The 18,454-nt window shown below is 39.7% G+C and overlaps 2 protein-coding genes and 1 pseudogene across 2 annotated transcripts in view; 2 read left to right on the top strand and 1 right to left on the bottom strand.

The window, feature by feature from the left end:
• LOC139736637 (probable global transcription activator SNF2L2) overlaps window positions 1-4,864 on the top strand; it is a 37,980-nt gene extending 33,116 nt beyond the window's left edge. The window contains exons 31-32 of the mRNA XM_071647422.1: window positions 3,762-3,934; window positions 4,778-4,864. Of these exons, the coding sequence (XP_071503523.1) occupies window positions 3,762-3,934; window positions 4,778-4,864 (260 nt within the window). The remainder of the gene's footprint in view (window positions 1-3,761; window positions 3,935-4,777) is intronic.
• Window positions 4,865-9,739: 4,875 nt separating this feature from the next.
• On the top strand, window positions 9,740-10,615 carry LOC139736533 (uncharacterized; annotated as a pseudogene).
• A 1,799-nt stretch (window positions 10,616-12,414) lies between these two features.
• Window positions 12,415-18,454, bottom strand: part of LOC139736427 (DNA repair endonuclease XPF-like) — a 39,604-nt gene continuing 33,564 nt past the window's right edge. Inside the window, exons 20-25 of the mRNA XM_071647212.1 lie at window positions 17,059-17,199; window positions 16,290-16,376; window positions 15,553-15,726; window positions 14,765-14,905; window positions 13,593-13,759; window positions 12,415-12,673 (exon numbers count right to left, since the gene is read on the bottom strand). Of these exons, the coding sequence (XP_071503313.1) occupies window positions 12,415-12,673; window positions 13,593-13,759; window positions 14,765-14,905; window positions 15,553-15,726; window positions 16,290-16,376; window positions 17,059-17,199 (969 nt within the window). The remainder of the gene's footprint in view (window positions 12,674-13,592; window positions 13,760-14,764; window positions 14,906-15,552; window positions 15,727-16,289; window positions 16,377-17,058; window positions 17,200-18,454) is intronic.

The following is an 18,454-nucleotide window of genomic DNA, read 5'->3' as shown; positions in this document are numbered from 1 at the left end:
AAAAGAAAACTGTAACCGTTTTGGGGCCGTCGTTTTATTCTGAAATTTCAATGACGGAAACGTTCGAAATAACAAAACTGATTTCATTGTGAAATGAGCGGACATTTTTTAAAATCATTTTTGGATTAACGAACCTTCAGAATAAGGAATATAGCATTATTTTTTCATTAATCTGTCGGAGTAACGAACCCTAAGAGTAAGAAAAGTGCAACTGTTTTTTGGGCAGTTTTATTCCAAATTTCACTGGCAAAACGTTCGAAATGACGCACTGATTTCGTTTTGAAATTTACGGACATTTTTCTTTATTCAATTTTCGGTTAACGAACCTTCAGAATAAAGAATCTATTATTATTTCATCATTACTACTTCTGTCGGAATAACAGACCCTTATAGAGTACGAAAACACGCTGTTTTGTGCCGTCGTTTTATTCCGAAATTTCACTGACAGAAACGTTCGAAATAACAAAACTGATTTCATTGTGAAATGAACGGACATTTTTTCTTAATCATTTTTTGGATTAACGAACCTTCAGAATAGGGAATCTAGCATTATTTTATCATTAATCTGTCGGAGTAGCGAACCCTCAGATTAAGAAAACTGCAACTGTTTTGGGGCAGTCGTTTTATTCCAAAATTTCACTGGCAAAACGTTTGAAATGACGCACTGATTTCGTTTTGAAATTTACGGACATTTTTCTTTATTCAATTTTCGGCTAACGAACCTTCAGAATAAAGAATCTACAATTTGTTATTTCATCATTACTACTTCTGTCGGAATAACAGACCCTTAGAGTACGAAAACACGCTGTTTTGTGCCGTCGTTTTATTCAGAAATTTCACTGGCAGAACGTTCGAAATAACAAAACTGATTTCGTCGTGAAATGAACGGACATTTTTTCTTAATCATTCTTGGATTAACGAACCTTCAGAATAAAGAATCTAGCATCATTTTATCATTAATCTGTCGGAGTAACGAAAAAAAAATGAATCTTGGTGGCGATAACTGATGCTGGTGTAGAGAAAAACAAAGACAGCTCGCTCAAAAGATGCTTCCTTCTTCGCAGTTTATTTTCTCCCCAGTCATTCCTATCGTTCTCCTCCCATGAACCCCTGCCATGCACGGACGATGAACAAAACAAAATGTTACCGATGCTGCAATGAAAAAAAAGAAAAGAAAGAAACACTCCCTCAAAGCAAATTATCTACACTTTTCAAGTTGAACAAATTGATGTTCGTGATGAAGAATAAAAAAAAAAAGCACGACCTCAAGCAGTGGGGAAACTTGATATCATGGCTTGTGGAAATTTCCATGATATTTCCACGAAAGCCAGGTGTCAGATAAAGAATGTCGCGCGTACGTACTGCCACCTTGCTTCAGTGGTCGTAAACAGCGTGTACATGCATAGCATGTAAACCAACTGGGAACATTGATGAATGATCATCATTTATTTTCTGCCCATGAAGGCCCCTAACCCACCTTTTAACAAACCAAGCCAGAAGCACGTGGAGCATTACGTATACGTTGAACTTGAAAGACCATCATGACAGAATTACTATAAATTTCGGCCCGGAGAAGGAAAATGGAATATTCACGAATGACGTTTACAAATCCATAGAAATTGGAAAGGCTAAAATGGAACGCATGGCTTTTTAGATTTAAAAAAAAAATAACCAACTGAAACTACCAAAACCTAGATAACAATTTGCATTTGCTTACTCCATCGCACGTTCTTTTTTCTTTTCTTTTTTTTAACGAAAAATTGAGTTAATTTTCTCTCTGCGGCAATGCTTTGAACGCATCTAATTTTGCGTCATTTTGCCGATGGCCAGCTTCCTAAAGAATTGATACGAATCCTTTCAAATATACGAAACAAAGTCTAAAGATCCTGGATCCTGGCGGTGAATTTCGGTGGTATTATAAATTCTGCTCACTATCAAAATTTAATCATCTGTTCCTTGCGCCATTTTACCAACCAACTGTTCCTGAAAATTTCATCCTAATCTGTTCCCAAATTGTGACTTATTTTGCGAGTAGAGAGACAGACAGGCAGACAAGCTAACAAACAAACCAAAGCAGCCAAAAAAAAAATACAACCTTTGGCGGAGGGGGGCATGCATTTCATATCGTTTGTTTTGCGTAACCCGACAACAAGCGTGACAACAAGCGAGCACGTGTCAGCCTTCCTCAGCCTCCCTCGGCCTCCGACCCTCTCTTCCCGTCCTCTCTCTCCCTCTCACAATACACTATAGCGTTGTACACGCAGGCGGCTGGATAAGTGGCCGGCTGGGTGCTTGTGCATGTGTGTGTGGATCCCAAATCAGAGCGCATGTGAGTGAGCAAGTGTGTGATGTGGTGTGTATCAGCAGGGAGGTGAGACCTCCCTGGTATCAGCTAGTACGTCGCTCTGTTGAGCCGCGTTGTTGTGATCGGTGCAGTGACTGCGTGGGTAAATTTTTGCGCTTGTATAAGTATGTAAACTGCTGCTGCTTTCAACATCTAGCTTCTTTTCTAGCCAGATAATAAAGACTGAAAAAGGCGAGAAATCGGTCCGAACTTAGCTCGTCAAGCAAGTTACCCTTGTCGGCAAGTTCACGCGTGGTGTTACCCTTGTCGGCAAGTTTTACCCTTGTCGGCAATTGCTTCTTCAAACCGCACGCTTGTCGGGGCCGACAAGGGTGATATACGCTGGCGAGATCCCTGCTGATGTGTTCTACTAATATTGCTGCATTCCCTCAACCCACATGTCTATGAAGGTGAACTTGTCCTTTAAGGGGAACCAGTTGAATAGGAAAAATTCTCATTGAAAAGGACGGATGATAACTGCTCAAAACACAGATTGCTGCGCTACAATATTATTGTCTATATTCTTAACTTCAAGCTCACAAAGCCAACTCTTGTAACTTTTTGTCAGTGAGGAAATGAGCTTTATAGTTTATTGTAGGGAATGAATGCCTGGTATTCTAGAAATGTCAGCAACATCTTATTTGCATAGAAAATATACTTGTTTTCAAGGTTGGTTAACTGTTCGTTTTGCAGTTATGAAACTCTATTCATATTCAAATACCTATCGTCAGTCAGTTCAGACTCTTAAAAGAATCTGTTTAACTCTTTATGTGCCACGTTTGCATGCCCGACTCGGTCCACGGCATGCCAACTTCGCATATTCTGCTCAAACGCACAAACCCGCCCAAACTGATTGATAAATCGCCATATGCTGTAGTACAATGGAAGGGCTTCTCAAATGTTGCTTGCATTGTATGTGGTGATTGACTATCAAGGTTTGTTCCCTGCTGAATTTGCGAGTATATTCTAAGTTTCTGCCATTGTTTTGTATGCACAAGTCATACCTCTACAATAATGTATCTACAATCATGTATTAGTCACTTGAAAGGAAAGCAATCATAGATTTGTCATACAATAATTACATCAAATCAAAGTTTGGCATTTTTGCTACATTTTTTTGCTCCTTACATGTCCAGGGAGACAAAAATGTATAAAAGTTACATACATTGTAGATATGGAAAGCAGAATGTTTTCCCAAAGCATGACTACTTCGAAGTCTCAGAATAATGTGACATGCAGGGGGTTTACACCATGGCACACAGAGAGTTAGGAGAGAGGGTGTGATGAATGTGCTTATATTATTGCAAGAAATATAAATACAGAGACTTATGCAATGTATGCAGTGAGTGTAGGTGCAGCATTTGATGTTTCTATTCGTCATTTTTTTTTTTTTTTTGTATGGATTCTGTTCTCCCAGGCCAGCACAGTAAGTCCAAGTCCAGGGGAGGAAAGGGCAAGGGAGAAGACAAGGGGAAAAAGCCGGTAAAGAGAGGAAGACCACCGCGCAAGGCCGTGGTCAGCGATGACGACGATGATGACGACGATGATGATGAGAAATCCGATCAGGAGAGCCAGCAACAGAGTGACGATGTGAGCATTCCATTTTTTTTTTTATTCAGTTCGCCTGGTAGCAACCCTGAATCTGGACTGTTGTTAGCTGTGTTATCCAGGATTCCTCTTGAGGACTGTCATATGTATTCTGATTTTAATAGCATTGTACAGTCAACCTTGCTTAAGACAACCTCGCATAAGTAGAATAATCGCGTAAGTCGAAGGTCTTTTCAAGTCTTCTCTTTATATTCTGTTGATTTGAATCCCTCATAATGTCCAATTTTCTCTAAGTCAAAGCTATTTCTTCAGTCCAAATAGATTCAACTTCTGCAAGGTTGACTGTAGTTCTCGGTACATGTCTTTCATAACGTTGTACCGTCATACTCTCATTGAAATGGAGTGTCTGTGATTAAGGGAATAGGGAATATTGACTGAAAAAAAAGGACAACTTTTTTTTTTTTCAGTCATCATTTTGTTGAATGAGTGCTAACTGAATCCAGAAAATATCAGTATTGAATGGTTTTAGTAGAATAAAGACAAACATAAATTTTCCAGTCAGCGGAAATCCACTCTGTCTTGCTTTGTTTCTGTGACCCTAATCACCAGTCTCTCATATCATGCAGAGATAATTGAATAAATTATGAATTGAATTAAATTAAATTGAATTGAATTGAATTGAGTGTAGTTGAATTTAATTTAATTGAACTGAACTGAACTGAACTGAATTGTATTGAATTTCATGGAATGGACTTCAAATTAAATGGAATCGAATTAAGTGAAATAGAATTGGATGGAATTAAATTGAAACGAATTAAGTGAAATCGAATTGAATTGAATGGACTTGAGTTGAATAAGATTGAATTCTCTTTACTCTCTTGACAGGATGACTCGGACACCGATGATAACACACCGGACACGTCCAGGGCCTCATCCAGGGGTGCTTCCCCCGCCCCAGGAAAGAAGCGTTGAGGGCAGCACGAATTTAGGAGGCAGAGGAGGACAGTGACACTCCCTTTCATTGCCCTGCACTTGATATGTTAAACATAACCTTCTCCCGTCATCCCTTGCCTCTGGTGCAAGCATCACATCCCTGTGTGAAGAGTCACGATGCCTTTTCTCTGGCTTTCGGGTCAGATGTAGCAAATTGGGTGAGAAACCTTTGGAGGCTTTGTGACCGCATCAAAGTCTTGTTACTGGCTTGAATAGGAGTGATGATTATTTTAAGAGATTTGGAGCGTTTCCAAGGACTGTACCAGTATCGTAATCGGACAATCTTTAGCAATGGGAAAGATTGATTTGACCTGGATTGCCATCACAGCCTGTGAGCCATGATTGGAAAGTAATATTTGATTCTTTCTATGGCCAGCAATAGTGTAAATAGCTTAGCAATTTAATGGTACAGATTAAGAACGAGTAGTCGGTCATTACATCAAGTTCATCGCAAATTCTACCATGTATATGTTTAGTGACCTTTTTGTTCTATTTACATGTAGTGCTTTGATTGGTTTTTGTTTGTATGTTAATCAGTATTTAATATGATAGATTTAATTTAAACATGTTTTTGAAGTCGGACACAAAAGGTAATGTTTACCAGGCATGAAATAGCAATGGAGGAAGTTGCTGATGTATTACACTTTGTTGAGATGAATTCAAGTGCATTGTATTTTCTTGAATAGTTTCGTAAAGCCTTGTAGATTTGATGAGCTCAAGATGTGTGTTCACAAAGAGAAATATGTGCACTCTTGTATCACATTTAGCTTCATAAGAAAAAGAAAGAGAGAAAAAGCATTCCACAAAAGGCATTAATAGTACAGCTGGGCTCATTGTACCATTTGAATATGTTGTGTATGGTAAAAAAGAAAAAAGAAAAGAAGTTTGACTTGTCTTATCTACTACAGTCGAAGTGGAAAAAAACATCAGAATGCATGGTGAGCTTTCTTGTTTCACATTTAGCTTCATAACAAAAAGGGAGAGAGAGGAAAAAAAAACAACATTCTGCTGAAGGCATTAGTAAGTGCTGTGAAAGTGGGTATTTTTGTGCGACTAATTTTTTGCGCTCGGTGGGGTTAGAGGAGTTTCACATGTTTTTAATTCCACGGAATCAAGACACCAACTACTGGAACATACAATTTTGTATGGCAATGGCAAGCAAAAATATTTGCGTGCTTTTATTTTTGTACTAGTTTCTGGTTGCGCGAAAATTTCAACACAAATTTCTACTTTTACAGTAATACAGCTAGACCTTCTGTACCATTTGAATATGTTGTGTACTGTGGAAAAAATAGATTAGAATGCATACTAATTTTACTTGTAAAGCAAATCTTGATAACTTGAAAATTCTGCTCTTACAGGAAAGATGCTCTTGACAACTCACAGGTGGGCTCTGTAGCCTGCCCAATTGCTTGCAGAACACCATCATGCACACTTTTTGAAAATCAGTTGGGTTTTTTATGCCTCCGCCACGAAGTGGTGCCGGAGGCATTATTTTTTTGTAAATCCTTGATGGGGCACTTGAAATTTCCATCTCAGCTACCGTGAGATATCAATTCTAATTCATGCAAAATAACATTCTTTCTTCCCCAATCATTTGTTAAGTATGTCACTGCACTTTGCTTTGATACATGTGAAGCCCTTGTTGGTACAAGTGGTATTAAAGTGGGTGGAATACGTGTGATGTGATTCGCCTTTTCAATCCCCTTGGCAACATGTTTATGTACAATGTCAATAGAATTGTATTATGGTCAGAGGGGTAATGAATTTAAAATGGACAAATAAAATATTAAACTCTGTAAACTTATTAACTTCAATACCTGGGCAGAAACTATGCCTGCCAGGCTATATTTGTGTGTGCCAGGTGAAAGGGGGGAAAAATGTAATGAAAATAATTAAATAAATTTGAATGAGCAATTCTCTGTGAATTCAAAAGGCAAAATTTTTGAAGCAACCGTCCCACAAAACGGTGGTTTGTTTACATGCCACACACTATCATAGTTTGTGTCTCCGTCATTATGCATCATTCATATCTGATCCGTGTCATACTATGTTTCCAAGAGTAAGTCATTATAGGCTTTGATGCCTTGTCTCTGCTCTTTATGAGGTTGTCTGGTGACATAAGAGAAACAACAGCCACTACTAGTGGTTATGGACTGCAAGTTCAAATGAAATTCTTTTGGTATGACATCAGATTGAGAGCAAACATAATTTGGAGGTCTCTAGAGTTTGCTGGGAAAGAGTATGTCATGGATTCAGTAATTTTTCCAGTTCACATACATCTACCATATCGGTTGCCTCTCTGTCATGTAATTGACTATGTACCACCATTTCTGTTTGGGAGGTTGGTTTGGGATGATTGGGCAAGAATGGAGCATGTTTTCCATACTTTGGTTGTAGTCCAGCATAATTCTTGCAGACAAACTTAATTTGACATTCCTTAGTTATGGTAACATTTGATGTTGGTGAGGTGCTGGGTCCCCCCCCCCCCCCCCCTCCCCCCATTTTGGGAGCTATCCCTTGTGTTGTTGTTAACTTGACATCCTTTGCTTGTCCTATATATGCAGATGGTCCATGTAATCATGCTGCATGTTTTTGGTCCACTCTCCTATGTATTTCTAGCAACATCATTCAGATATTATACAGAGTACTCGACACACATCCACGTGCATACATTTCATCACAATACACATACAATGTATAATGCATGCACACTTAAATTCAGCATTCACTGGTAGTCTTGAGAGATGTTCCGAACTTAAGTTATAACGTGGGCTTTGTCAAAGGTATCTCCTTGCAGTTTGTCTCGTGAAGTTATTTCTCAGCTGCAAGAAAAGATCATCCGGTATCGGATGATGTAATGTGTAAGCTGTCACAAAAATGACATATTTTGTGATTGCATGTTCAATGGTTGAAAAAGGCATATTTGTGGAACTCACTGATGTTACTTGTATAATGAATGGCAGTGTAAAATAAACTGGGGAATGCAAATGTGGAATGGTACATTGTGTGATATTTCAGTTTTGAGTTCATTATGTTATGACTTAATTTTAATACTTGATGGGGGGGGGGGGGTCAAAGGGTTGGTCTTACTGCTATACAATTTTTACTTCATATTTGCTTGTCTGTCTGTCTGTCTCTTAATCTCTAATGCACACACAAACATACACACACACATAGACACACTTGCTCAAAACTGCGGATGGAATAACAGCACCTTACAAAACCAATGTCACATACAAGATCTCCTGTATTTAATGTTGAAATTGATTAAACTGTAGTACAAATATTTATGTATTGCACCAGTGCAATGATAAAAACCTCCACGAGTCCTCCGGACTGGTTTTGGAGACAAAATAAGCCACATTACTAGCATCTAAATTTCATTGCCTGTGAAGTACATGTACTGTAAAACCAGAAATATTTGATTTCGCGAGAGCCAAGATTTGCGAAATCAAAATGCATGCGAAAGTTCTTGTCTACACTATGCATTGAGTGCCAGTGGCAATTCACGAAAATTTCACGATGCGTGAAACAGGCTGTTGGCTCCATTTCATGAAAATTCTTGACGTGAAAATATCTTGCTTTACAGTAGTTGTTTTGAGGTTCCTGGTTTCTTTGCACTTCATTTGAAAAAAGCTGCCAAGAAGGATGGACTTTTCACAAGCAGAGATGATCAAACTGTGAATATGCATTGTAGTCAGCGAGTTGTCAGTACTCATAGTTTTAATCAACTTTCCTTTGGGATATCAAGCTACTCACACATCTTTCCAACCTGAATACATTTGCAGGAGTGACAATAACACTCATTAATACACTTCATCAGTGATTTGGTGACCATGCTCTATTACCAACAATATAATGAGGAACCATGACATTGAAAGGTCACATATCGTCGCTCGGGTGACAAGACCTTGTATCTCAAATTTTGGTGAAAAAATGACTTTTTTTGCATAAATGGTCAGATAATCAGTTAAGTGATGTCCTGTCCAAATCCTAGCTGTCTTACCCCAAAAATGAAACCAACGTGGCATGTCAAAGGAAAGTCTATCCCATTTAATACAGTGCTTTGGCTGTCATGTTTTTTTTGGCTCTCCTGAACATATGACATTTTGAAGATACGAGGTCTTGTCGCCCCAGCGATGATATATTCATCATATGGAGACTTGAAATTTCTATGACTTCAGTCTTGAGTTCAGAACAAAACAAGGCAAAATCACTGCATGACAGAGGTGTCTACTAAGTATCATGAGCTCAAGTTCCAAGTTGCAACATTTTGCATTTCTGCTACCAAAACATTCTACATGTATTGGAATGAGCTGCTCTTGTGGGAGTGATCTTGTGGGAGTTGAAAATCTAACCAACTACGGGCTTTTCCCATTTTGTGACAGTAGTCAAATAAAGACTCTGCTAATGCCAAGGGAAAAGAGCCTTGAGCAAAGTTGCTGTACTTCTCAATAGTCTGACCTTAGGGCAAGCTTGACTCTTTATTTTATTTCATATTTCTTGGATCATTATTCATGAGATCCCGCTTGCCATGCACAGGTAATTCGCATGTTTGATATCCACTGGGAAAACAACTTTCCCTCGGCAGTAAAAATACTAATTTCGGCATGTTTTTTGGGGTCACTGGCCCATGAAAACCGTTTTCGTTGGGAGAGAAATTCTCCTTTGTCTCATTTGAAGAATCCTGCAAAATTGTGGAGACATATTTCGACACTAAAGTTTTTCCTACCGTGATCCACGAACAAGATGGCAACAATGCCGGTAGGTACTGCTGGTAGGCAACACCGCTACTCAAAACATGATGACTTTGAACCTTTCGTTACCGAGAACATGGGTAAATGACCTATGATGGATGAGGCTGAATCAGCCCAAGAAGAGGAGGATAATGCACTTGGAGATGAAATCCTGTTTGCGCAGAAATTCGCAATCCTCACTGGGGTTGGTGGTGCTACACACAAGGATTTGGCTAAGTCGGCACCATACCTCATGTCTCACCAGCTCAAGGAGAACATGCTATCTAGAGAAACTGGGGGTAGGTAAACACCCTCCCCCAAGTAACTGCACCCCTCTGTGCTGCCCCAAAGTGAACGCACCAAGTTTGGGAAAATCTGTCTTCACGTACAAGAAGCCAAGACTTCAAACTACAACGTATCCAACCAAGCTGTTGACGAGAGGACTCACAGCATACATGTACATTCAAACTCTGTCTCCTGAAAGCCTAACAGAAACTCAACAGAATGTGCCAGCATTGCTTTGCAATGCAAATTTTGAGGTCAACTGCAATACGAAAAGAACAAATCACGCCAGAAATGTATGCTAAGTACTCGTAACTCTGCAAACTAGTTACTCTGGTTTAATAGTCATAGCCTTCTTGGTGATGACTTTACAAAGAGAGTAAAAGACCTTACAGAACAGCAAAGAGCTGCAGCTGGTGTGGTGCGTGGACAACGTAAACCATGGCCCCAGTACCATCCGTACAGGACCCAAGCATCTGAATCAAACACCTACCAGTACCAAAGACGAGGATGGAACAGTGCCACTGGCACACCAGGAACCTTCGCAAGTAGTCAGCTCTCAAGTGGGAACTACGACAGGCCTTTGTTAGGACAGGGAATGCAGACTGGCAGACCATACCCAGCACGAGCTCCACCTCACACTCAAACCATGAACATGCTGAAACAGCCTCTACCCTCCCAGCAGCCACAGGCAGCAAGGAGAAAGTAGCTACACCACTATCCAAAGAGGTAGGTAGCACATACGGATATTTTGAGAATACTAAGAATTATGCTTCTACATATACATGTACACTTGATCAAGAGTGCCTATCAAATATGCCTGTTGGAAGTCGATTGTCTCATTTCTACTGCAGATGGTGTAATTTAACATCAGATTAATTTCTGCTAGCAGTGGTGCAAAGATAATGAGATTGAGTTTGATCTTTCAAAAGAGGCCCCTACACAAAATAAGCCCCTCTATGAATACAAAAAGAGTCCAGCAGAAATGAAACAGATCATAAAAGGGATCCTGACTCTGCAAAGCAAAAAACTTTGCTGAACCTTGCTCTTTCAAAGAGGAAGAATTCCTCTCAAACATATTTACGAGACCCAAGAAAGATTGGGGGGGGGGGGGGGGGGGGGGGGGTACTCGTATGATCTTGGACCCATCAGAACTCAATGAAAGCCTGAATGTACAACACTTCAAAATGGACAACATCTACACTGCTACGCATCTGATTTCCCTGCAGTGCAATCTTGCATCAATCAACCTCCGAGACGCATATTATTCCATACCAATAGCTCCAAGCAGTGGAAAGTACATGAGATTCATGTGGCAGGGTGAGTGCTATCACTATCGTTTAAGATGTACACTTGTATTTGGAAACAAATGTTGACAGTGCGATCGTTCGATTGAAAGAATTGGGTGATTGACTAGTGTATTTGAAGCCATTTTTGTTTTTGTATACTCTTTAGATCTACATTTAAATCCCAATATATAAAAAATGGAGTGACAAAATCAGTAGTTTGCAGAGGGCATGTCTCAGGTATATTCTACAAATATAGTAAACATAATACTCAGGGAATTGGCTCACTTTAAAATTGATGACAAAAATTGGCTTCCTAGTCTTCCAATAATCACCTCACAGTGTCTGTAAAATACAGTGCTCTCCTGTAAAGAACATGGTCATTGTAGTGTCTGAGCATATTATATTTTGCTACCTCAAAGACACCATACTTTGTATCATGCCGTGTGCCGAGAAGTGTGCTGCTAAGTTCGGAAAATAAATGGCAACCGTTCGCGTATGCCGAACGTACATGTAGTGGTGATCGTCCCCCAAAGTCTCGTTCTTCTAATGATCTAGTGTACGAACCACAATAATCATCACAAAATTGTTACCACGATGAAGTAAAAATTCAGATCCCAAAATTACAATCTTTGTATATATCTGTACACACTTTACTGTTTGGCTCCAACCATATTTCGATATAATAAAGGAAAACTGCAGGTCCAAAGGACTTCTTTATAGAGGGAGTAGGAGGAATATGAATGAATTACATACAAATATCAGAAACTCCCCTCCTCCCCCTTAAAGGGATCACATAGTTTTGGTTGAGACCTAATTTCAGGTTTCTAACATTTTTTTTGTGAGATAATGAGAATCCTCCTATGAAATATGAAAGAGCATGTAATTCTATGAGGAATTCATGTCTATTTAATGAAAATTGATTTGAAATGGCTGAGATATCCAAAAAAGAGGGATTCTAATAAAGTGTGGGACCCACACTTTATTACGATCACATTGTTTTACTTTGTTTTTGGATGTTTCGGTCATTCCGAACCCGATTTTCATCAAATAAACTTTGAATTCCATTTACAATGGCATGCTCTGTACTATATCAAAAGTGTTTCCTTGGTATCTTGCAAAATGTTAAAAGCCCAATTCTCATGTCCACCAATACTGTACCATCCCTTTAATTCCATCTTCAAACAAAAGTGAAAATGAAGGGCAGAGCAGTTACCATTCATCACCTTCCTCTGCCGCTCCCCCTGCTCCCCCGACTACCCCCAAACATTCTTCCCCCTCCTCGTCCAAACCTCCCCCTGCTGGCTCCGGGCCTTCCTGCAGCACCCTTGGGGACCGTTGCCTCCCCCTCCCCTCCCCTCTCCTTGTGGAGGAAGTCCCAGAGGAACTTGGCGTTGCCCTGGTGATCGAGAATCGCCGCCAGCTTCTCCTCGGACAGCGACACCAGCTCTGCAAAGTCTTGTACGTTCCTCATGATGCGCCTGCACAGCACACACACACACACAAATGTTTCACAGATATCCTTTGATATTTATCCATTTTATTTTTTTTCTTCTTTTTTTTTCTGCCTTCTCCAATTCAGAAGAATCCTAGGTGACTCATGTATGTGTGTGTGCGTGTGTGATTTGACACTTCTGAAAATGTGAAATACTGGTATTCTAGCACATACACGTGTATTCTATCAAATTTGCACACGAATAATACAAGGATTGCATAAAAACACTGTATCTGATGATGCTGCCATTTTGAAGACAAGAACAAAACCTTTTTAAGTCACAACAGGGACCTGAAACCAAAACACAACGGCTTGATTTAATGATGATAATAGATATTTCTTGTAGCGCTTCACCATCATGTCAAAAGGTGCTCAAGGCACTATATGCCACTTAATCATTACCTTGGTCAGTGGTATTAAATCTACACCTCCAGAGCACTTGAGGCATTCTCTGGGAGGAGCATTGCAGCCAAGCTGCTACTGTATACGCCATATATCTAGCGAGTCTAAATTTTTCGTGAATAAGGATTTCCTGACGATTTCGCGAGTGGTTAAATTCGCAAACGCGGAGTACAGTTTACTGACTGGAGATAAGTATGCGTGCACATCACATTCATGTCGGGATCAGAGTCAATATTTTTGAGTGTCTTTAAATTTGAGAATAGCACCTGACTTGCGAAATTCGCAAAAATAGAAACATCATGAAATATTCAGCGTATACAGTATTCAACAGGGCAAATTTGATAAAACAAGCCACATATACACTAGCCTTTAACAACCTACCAACCAATGTAAACACTCGGGTTGAGAGGAGCATTGCGGATAAAAATTGTCTTGCTCAAGGACATAAGTGCTCCATAGGAAAAGGGGAAAAGGAACAGTTTGCAAGGTGATAATCAACTCACCAGCAGTTCCTGGTGTTTATGCCTGGGAGTTTGAGCAGCATGTCGTAGGGGCCGTGGTTGTACTTCTGCTTGGCGAGGGGGGACGCCTCGTCCGTGCCTGGCCCGCCTCCTTCTTCCTCCAATGTGATGCTGGCAGCCACTGCGGCGTCTGGCTCTGCCCGCCCCGTCTGCAACGGGAGATATTTTCAACTCTGTGAACTTCCTCACATGTTTATTAGACCTCTCGTGCTTCATTCTCACGCAAAACAGGGACTATACAACCTTCCATTCACTTCCCCGTACAAAGAAGTTTAATGATTAAAGTATCTGACAGTCAGAAAGAGGTTAACTCCATCGACTTTGTACAGCATTTACACCCTTCTAGCTCTAAACCAATATAATGTTCTTCATTTGTTGCATAACACTCTTACCTATACTTTCACAATCACGCTGGAAGATATTGTCATATATAATAACCCCCTTTGCTCAACCCTCAAAAAACAAACAATAACAAAGATCCACCATACTGTGACCAAAACAAAACTCTCACATTCATTTCCACCACTAATGGTCAATACGGTCCATGAAACTCACACACTGGCCCGACATCATTATCTCATTAAGTCGTTGCCTCCAAAATGTGGCAACCCTTTTAGAACCAGTACATGACCGATTCGGTTCCAATGAATAATGGGTTTAAATCTTTCAAGCAAATGTTACTATTGAATTGATATGTACATGTATGCATCAAACAAGACATGAAGGCATCCAATTAGTCAAGACACTCTAGCTAACACAGATGTGATCCCCTGCCTGTGTGTTGCATATTGAAAAACAGCATAAAAAAACAAAAAATTAAAGTATGATATTGGATCTATCTCAAATTTATAATACCAGACCTCCCAACCTTTCTGACTACAAAATAGGGATGGTTTAGCTCAAAAGCAGGAAAAGAAGAGCACTTTCCATAGGAGTGTGTGGTAAAATTATCAAGAAAAATAGGAAAGTCCTACTGAAACAAGAGCTGGAAATGGTCAAAATTAAGATTCTTTCCTCCAAATTCAGAATGGTTCGGAGGTCTGTGATACGCATGAGTCAACAACCGTGAACTCAGAGATACAAATTGACTTGACCCCCATGAAAACCCCTTCAGCTGTCGTTGCTGCGGAGAGGGGTGGGGCTTAACTACCTACCTTTAATTCCTCAAAGAGCTCTGCCGTGGCGTGAGGGCTGGGGCACCAGAGAATACGGAGCTTGGGGAAGTGGAGAGTGAGCAGGGTCAGCTTGGAGGACAGGTTCTGGTAGGAGATCTCGTTGGACATGGTGGACTGTGTCTGGATGGGAAAATTAGGTCAACAGTCTCATTAAACATCACTTCATCACACTCATCACTTTGCTAGACAGTGCAATTCCTGAAGTTGATACTTGAAATGGATACCTGACTATGCCAACAGATTATCTTCATACACTTTTGAAATAGTTCGGGATTGTACCACCCCGTATTCATTCACATTCCTTGAAGAAGGCAAGATTGTTTTATCATAAAATGTTGTCATTCACATAACATTACACATTATAGTCTGATGCACATAGTACTGTAACATAGATCAAATTACAATGTATTACGACAGAAAGACAGATACAAAGAAACATTTACAATGAAGTCTGGTCCGATGCTGTATACATCGTACGTGTATGTCTGTTCTTAATTTTGCAGCACAGGCCATGCATATCTCATAGAAAGCCTTTGAAAGCCCCTGATGTACATTTCACAGTCCCTGTAATTCACTCATGTTGTACATTATGTCAAGAATAAATCTGACTGAATTCAGATATGAAATGTATTACAAAGAATTACCCCCTAACAATCCACTAAACAATAGACTTTAATGTTCATGTTCATAGCATTGCTTTACACCTGACATGATCCTAAATCTAGATATTGGTACGGAACACAAACAAATATTTATTCGCGAAATACCTGGAGAGCAAATGACTTGTTTGGGTTGAACTCTATCAGGAGAACAGGGCGCTTGTAAAACCTCGTCATGGCAACGGCCTGGTTGTACAGTCTACCGCTTGCCAACGAACCAATCAGATCGCTGATGCTCTTGCGCTCGACACAGATGTCAGGGGTCAAGATGTAGTCTCCAACCTGCAGGAAAACATATTTGGTTAAAAAACAGAAACTGTCATATCGTTGAGGATATACACTACATTGATTTACTTCTTTTGCTGTTACAGAAAACTGTCGGCCAAACTTGATTACATATTATCAGTGACGAATATTGAAAAGTATAAATCAAAGGGGATTATCCTTCGTTAATCATAATAGAATTGATCAATCAATGACTCTTAATTGGATATATGTTTATTTAGTTGACAGGCAGTTGATAAGTTTGCATACTACATTCATAAGACACAGGAAGTGGTCAAGGCTCAACAGGGACATTATACAGTTATGTGTCACCTCTGTAGAAGTGTACAACACCAATAATATTTTCAATACAGGTTTCCATACTGGCATATATCAATTTGCACTTGCCAAACCTAAAATTAAAAAAAAACAAACTCAGATTTTGATAATGTTAAGAAAATCAATAAAACATGGAGTAGCTTTCTATGATTTTATCATATTTTACAAGGGAAAAATAACCAAAGTGCTCTCTTTTGGAGATTGCTGGCAGCAAAGTCAAAAGATTTGAATCTCCAACCTACCTCAAGGGTGACAGGTTCAATGTCGATCCCTCGTTTGTGAATCAAGGACGGCAGCTCACTCCGGAACTCCCGCATGTCAACAATCACCTGTGTGGATTAAATTGTAAACTTAATGTGAATTACGGTGCAAAACGTTGACAGGCATGCCAAACTACTCAGTGAAGGTAACAGATTATCAAACAACTACTGTAAAACATGATATTTTCGCGGCATGAATTTTTCGCGAATTGGAGCCGACGGCCTTTTTAGCGGCATGAAATTTTCGCGAACTGGAACTGGTATTCAATGCATATAGTGTAGAAAAGAACTTTCGCGTGCATTTTAATTTCGCGAATCTTCGCGCTCGCGAAATTCACGAAATTAAAATGCACGCGAACATTTCTCGTTTTACAGTATGCCATCATCACACAAACACGACATGCTTGCATCTCCAACTTCTACATTCAGATGGATTGAACCTCAGGTGTTCAATGTTACACACTGTTTGCTGTAGCAATCTCTCCCTCTCTCTGTTTGTTTTTTTCTCTCTCTCCACCTCCTTCCCACGACCAAGAATTGGTGTGACTGACAACAATGTATTTCATTCAAATGCACATATCTTATATGAGAGCAAAGAGGCACATTCATGCATCTCTAATATCCGGTTTTTATCAGGAGGTTGTTCTGCTATCTTATGCATGTTATACATCATGAAATGCATGATGATAAAATAAATCATCTTTTGCACAATCACAATTAGTATGTCATAGCACAGTGTACATCCACGCACCTTCTTCTCCTTCTTGGGATTTGACCCTTGACCTCCAGCCACTCTGGTGTTGACGGCGGACGCGGAGGGAAGGGAGGGGTCGCGAGACAGCTGGGGAGCATCTTCACTCCTCCCGTCAACCTCCTGTGGCAGCACCATGGTCTGGGGGAGGGTGAGGGAATCACTACCAGTGGTAAAATTCAGGTCAAGTTCATATAAAAAGATGCAAGAACACATCACCAAAAAAAAAGTTACGACAGAGTTTTCATCAAATGTCAACCTCTGCACATAGGTATTTGTTAGATTGCAACTGCTGATCTGCGATTTTAACAAAACGTGTCAGAAAAAGGAATCAGTGGGAATTGAACCTGTCATCTACTGCTTTCCAGACAGTGCATTACCACATGGCTATCCCTGGTTGCCAGAGGAAACACAATGAACTTGAAAGCAGTAGATGACAGGTTTGATTCCCACTGGTTTCTTTTTCTGACATGTTTGTCAAAATGTGGATCACTGGTTGCGATCTTACAAATACTTTTGTACAGATGGTGACAATTGATTACAAATCTGTCATAGCACATCTTCACCCCTCTGGATTAATATTCTCTTGCTTTCAGCATAAAGTTATTCCTTCTTTTGGCAATGTCAAAAATTACATGCTACATCTACAACAGTAAAATTAGACAATTTGTTCATAAACGCATTTTATTGCCCAATTTAGCAGTCAAGTAATTCATCCACCAGTATCATAAGGTCAGTAATGGTTAATTCCCCATGATTGCTTGCAACAAACTGATGGACTTAACGGCAAAATGACTGAGCGACCACTCAACTAACCAACCAAATACTGTGAATAGTAAATGCTGCTTTTTCATCAAGATCAAAAGACAAGGATAAACACTACGGTGCCCCAAATCACAATAAAACAGTGACAAAGAACATTTAACAAATACACTGATGTTGTTATATTCACTACAAATCATCAGAAGACTTCTCTTATTTTATTAGTTGGTAGGATTACATAGAAAACACAGACACTCCAAGAATTAGAAAAGCTTTCAAAGCTCCATTCAGACTATAAGAAACATATGCAAACTAAGAGAAAATTCTATTACAAATTCTCCTATTGGTGCAGAAATATACGGCAACACAAACTGAATACCTGTGACAGATGAGTGTGTATACAATATAGAGAAACACGTTCAACATGGCCTACAAGGGCTTGGTGAAGTTTACAGCCAGTTTCCCACCATAAATGCAGCACTGCAGATATTTGAATGGTAGACTATGCCAACATCCAGATGTACCATATATTCATTCTTACAATGAGGTTTTCACTATCACCCAATTTCATATTGACATATTAGGATATATTGCTAATGCAAGGGAATCATCGTTACAAAATATCCCCATTCCA

Source organism: Diadema antillarum, unplaced genomic scaffold (assembly GCF_040938485.1).
Source record: "Diadema antillarum isolate AM-2024a unplaced genomic scaffold, OU_Dant_1.0 scf00000003, whole genome shotgun sequence".
NCBI lineage: Eukaryota > Metazoa > Echinodermata > Echinoidea > Diadematoida > Diadematidae > Diadema > Diadema antillarum.
This window is presented reverse-complemented; position numbering and strand designations above follow the sequence as displayed.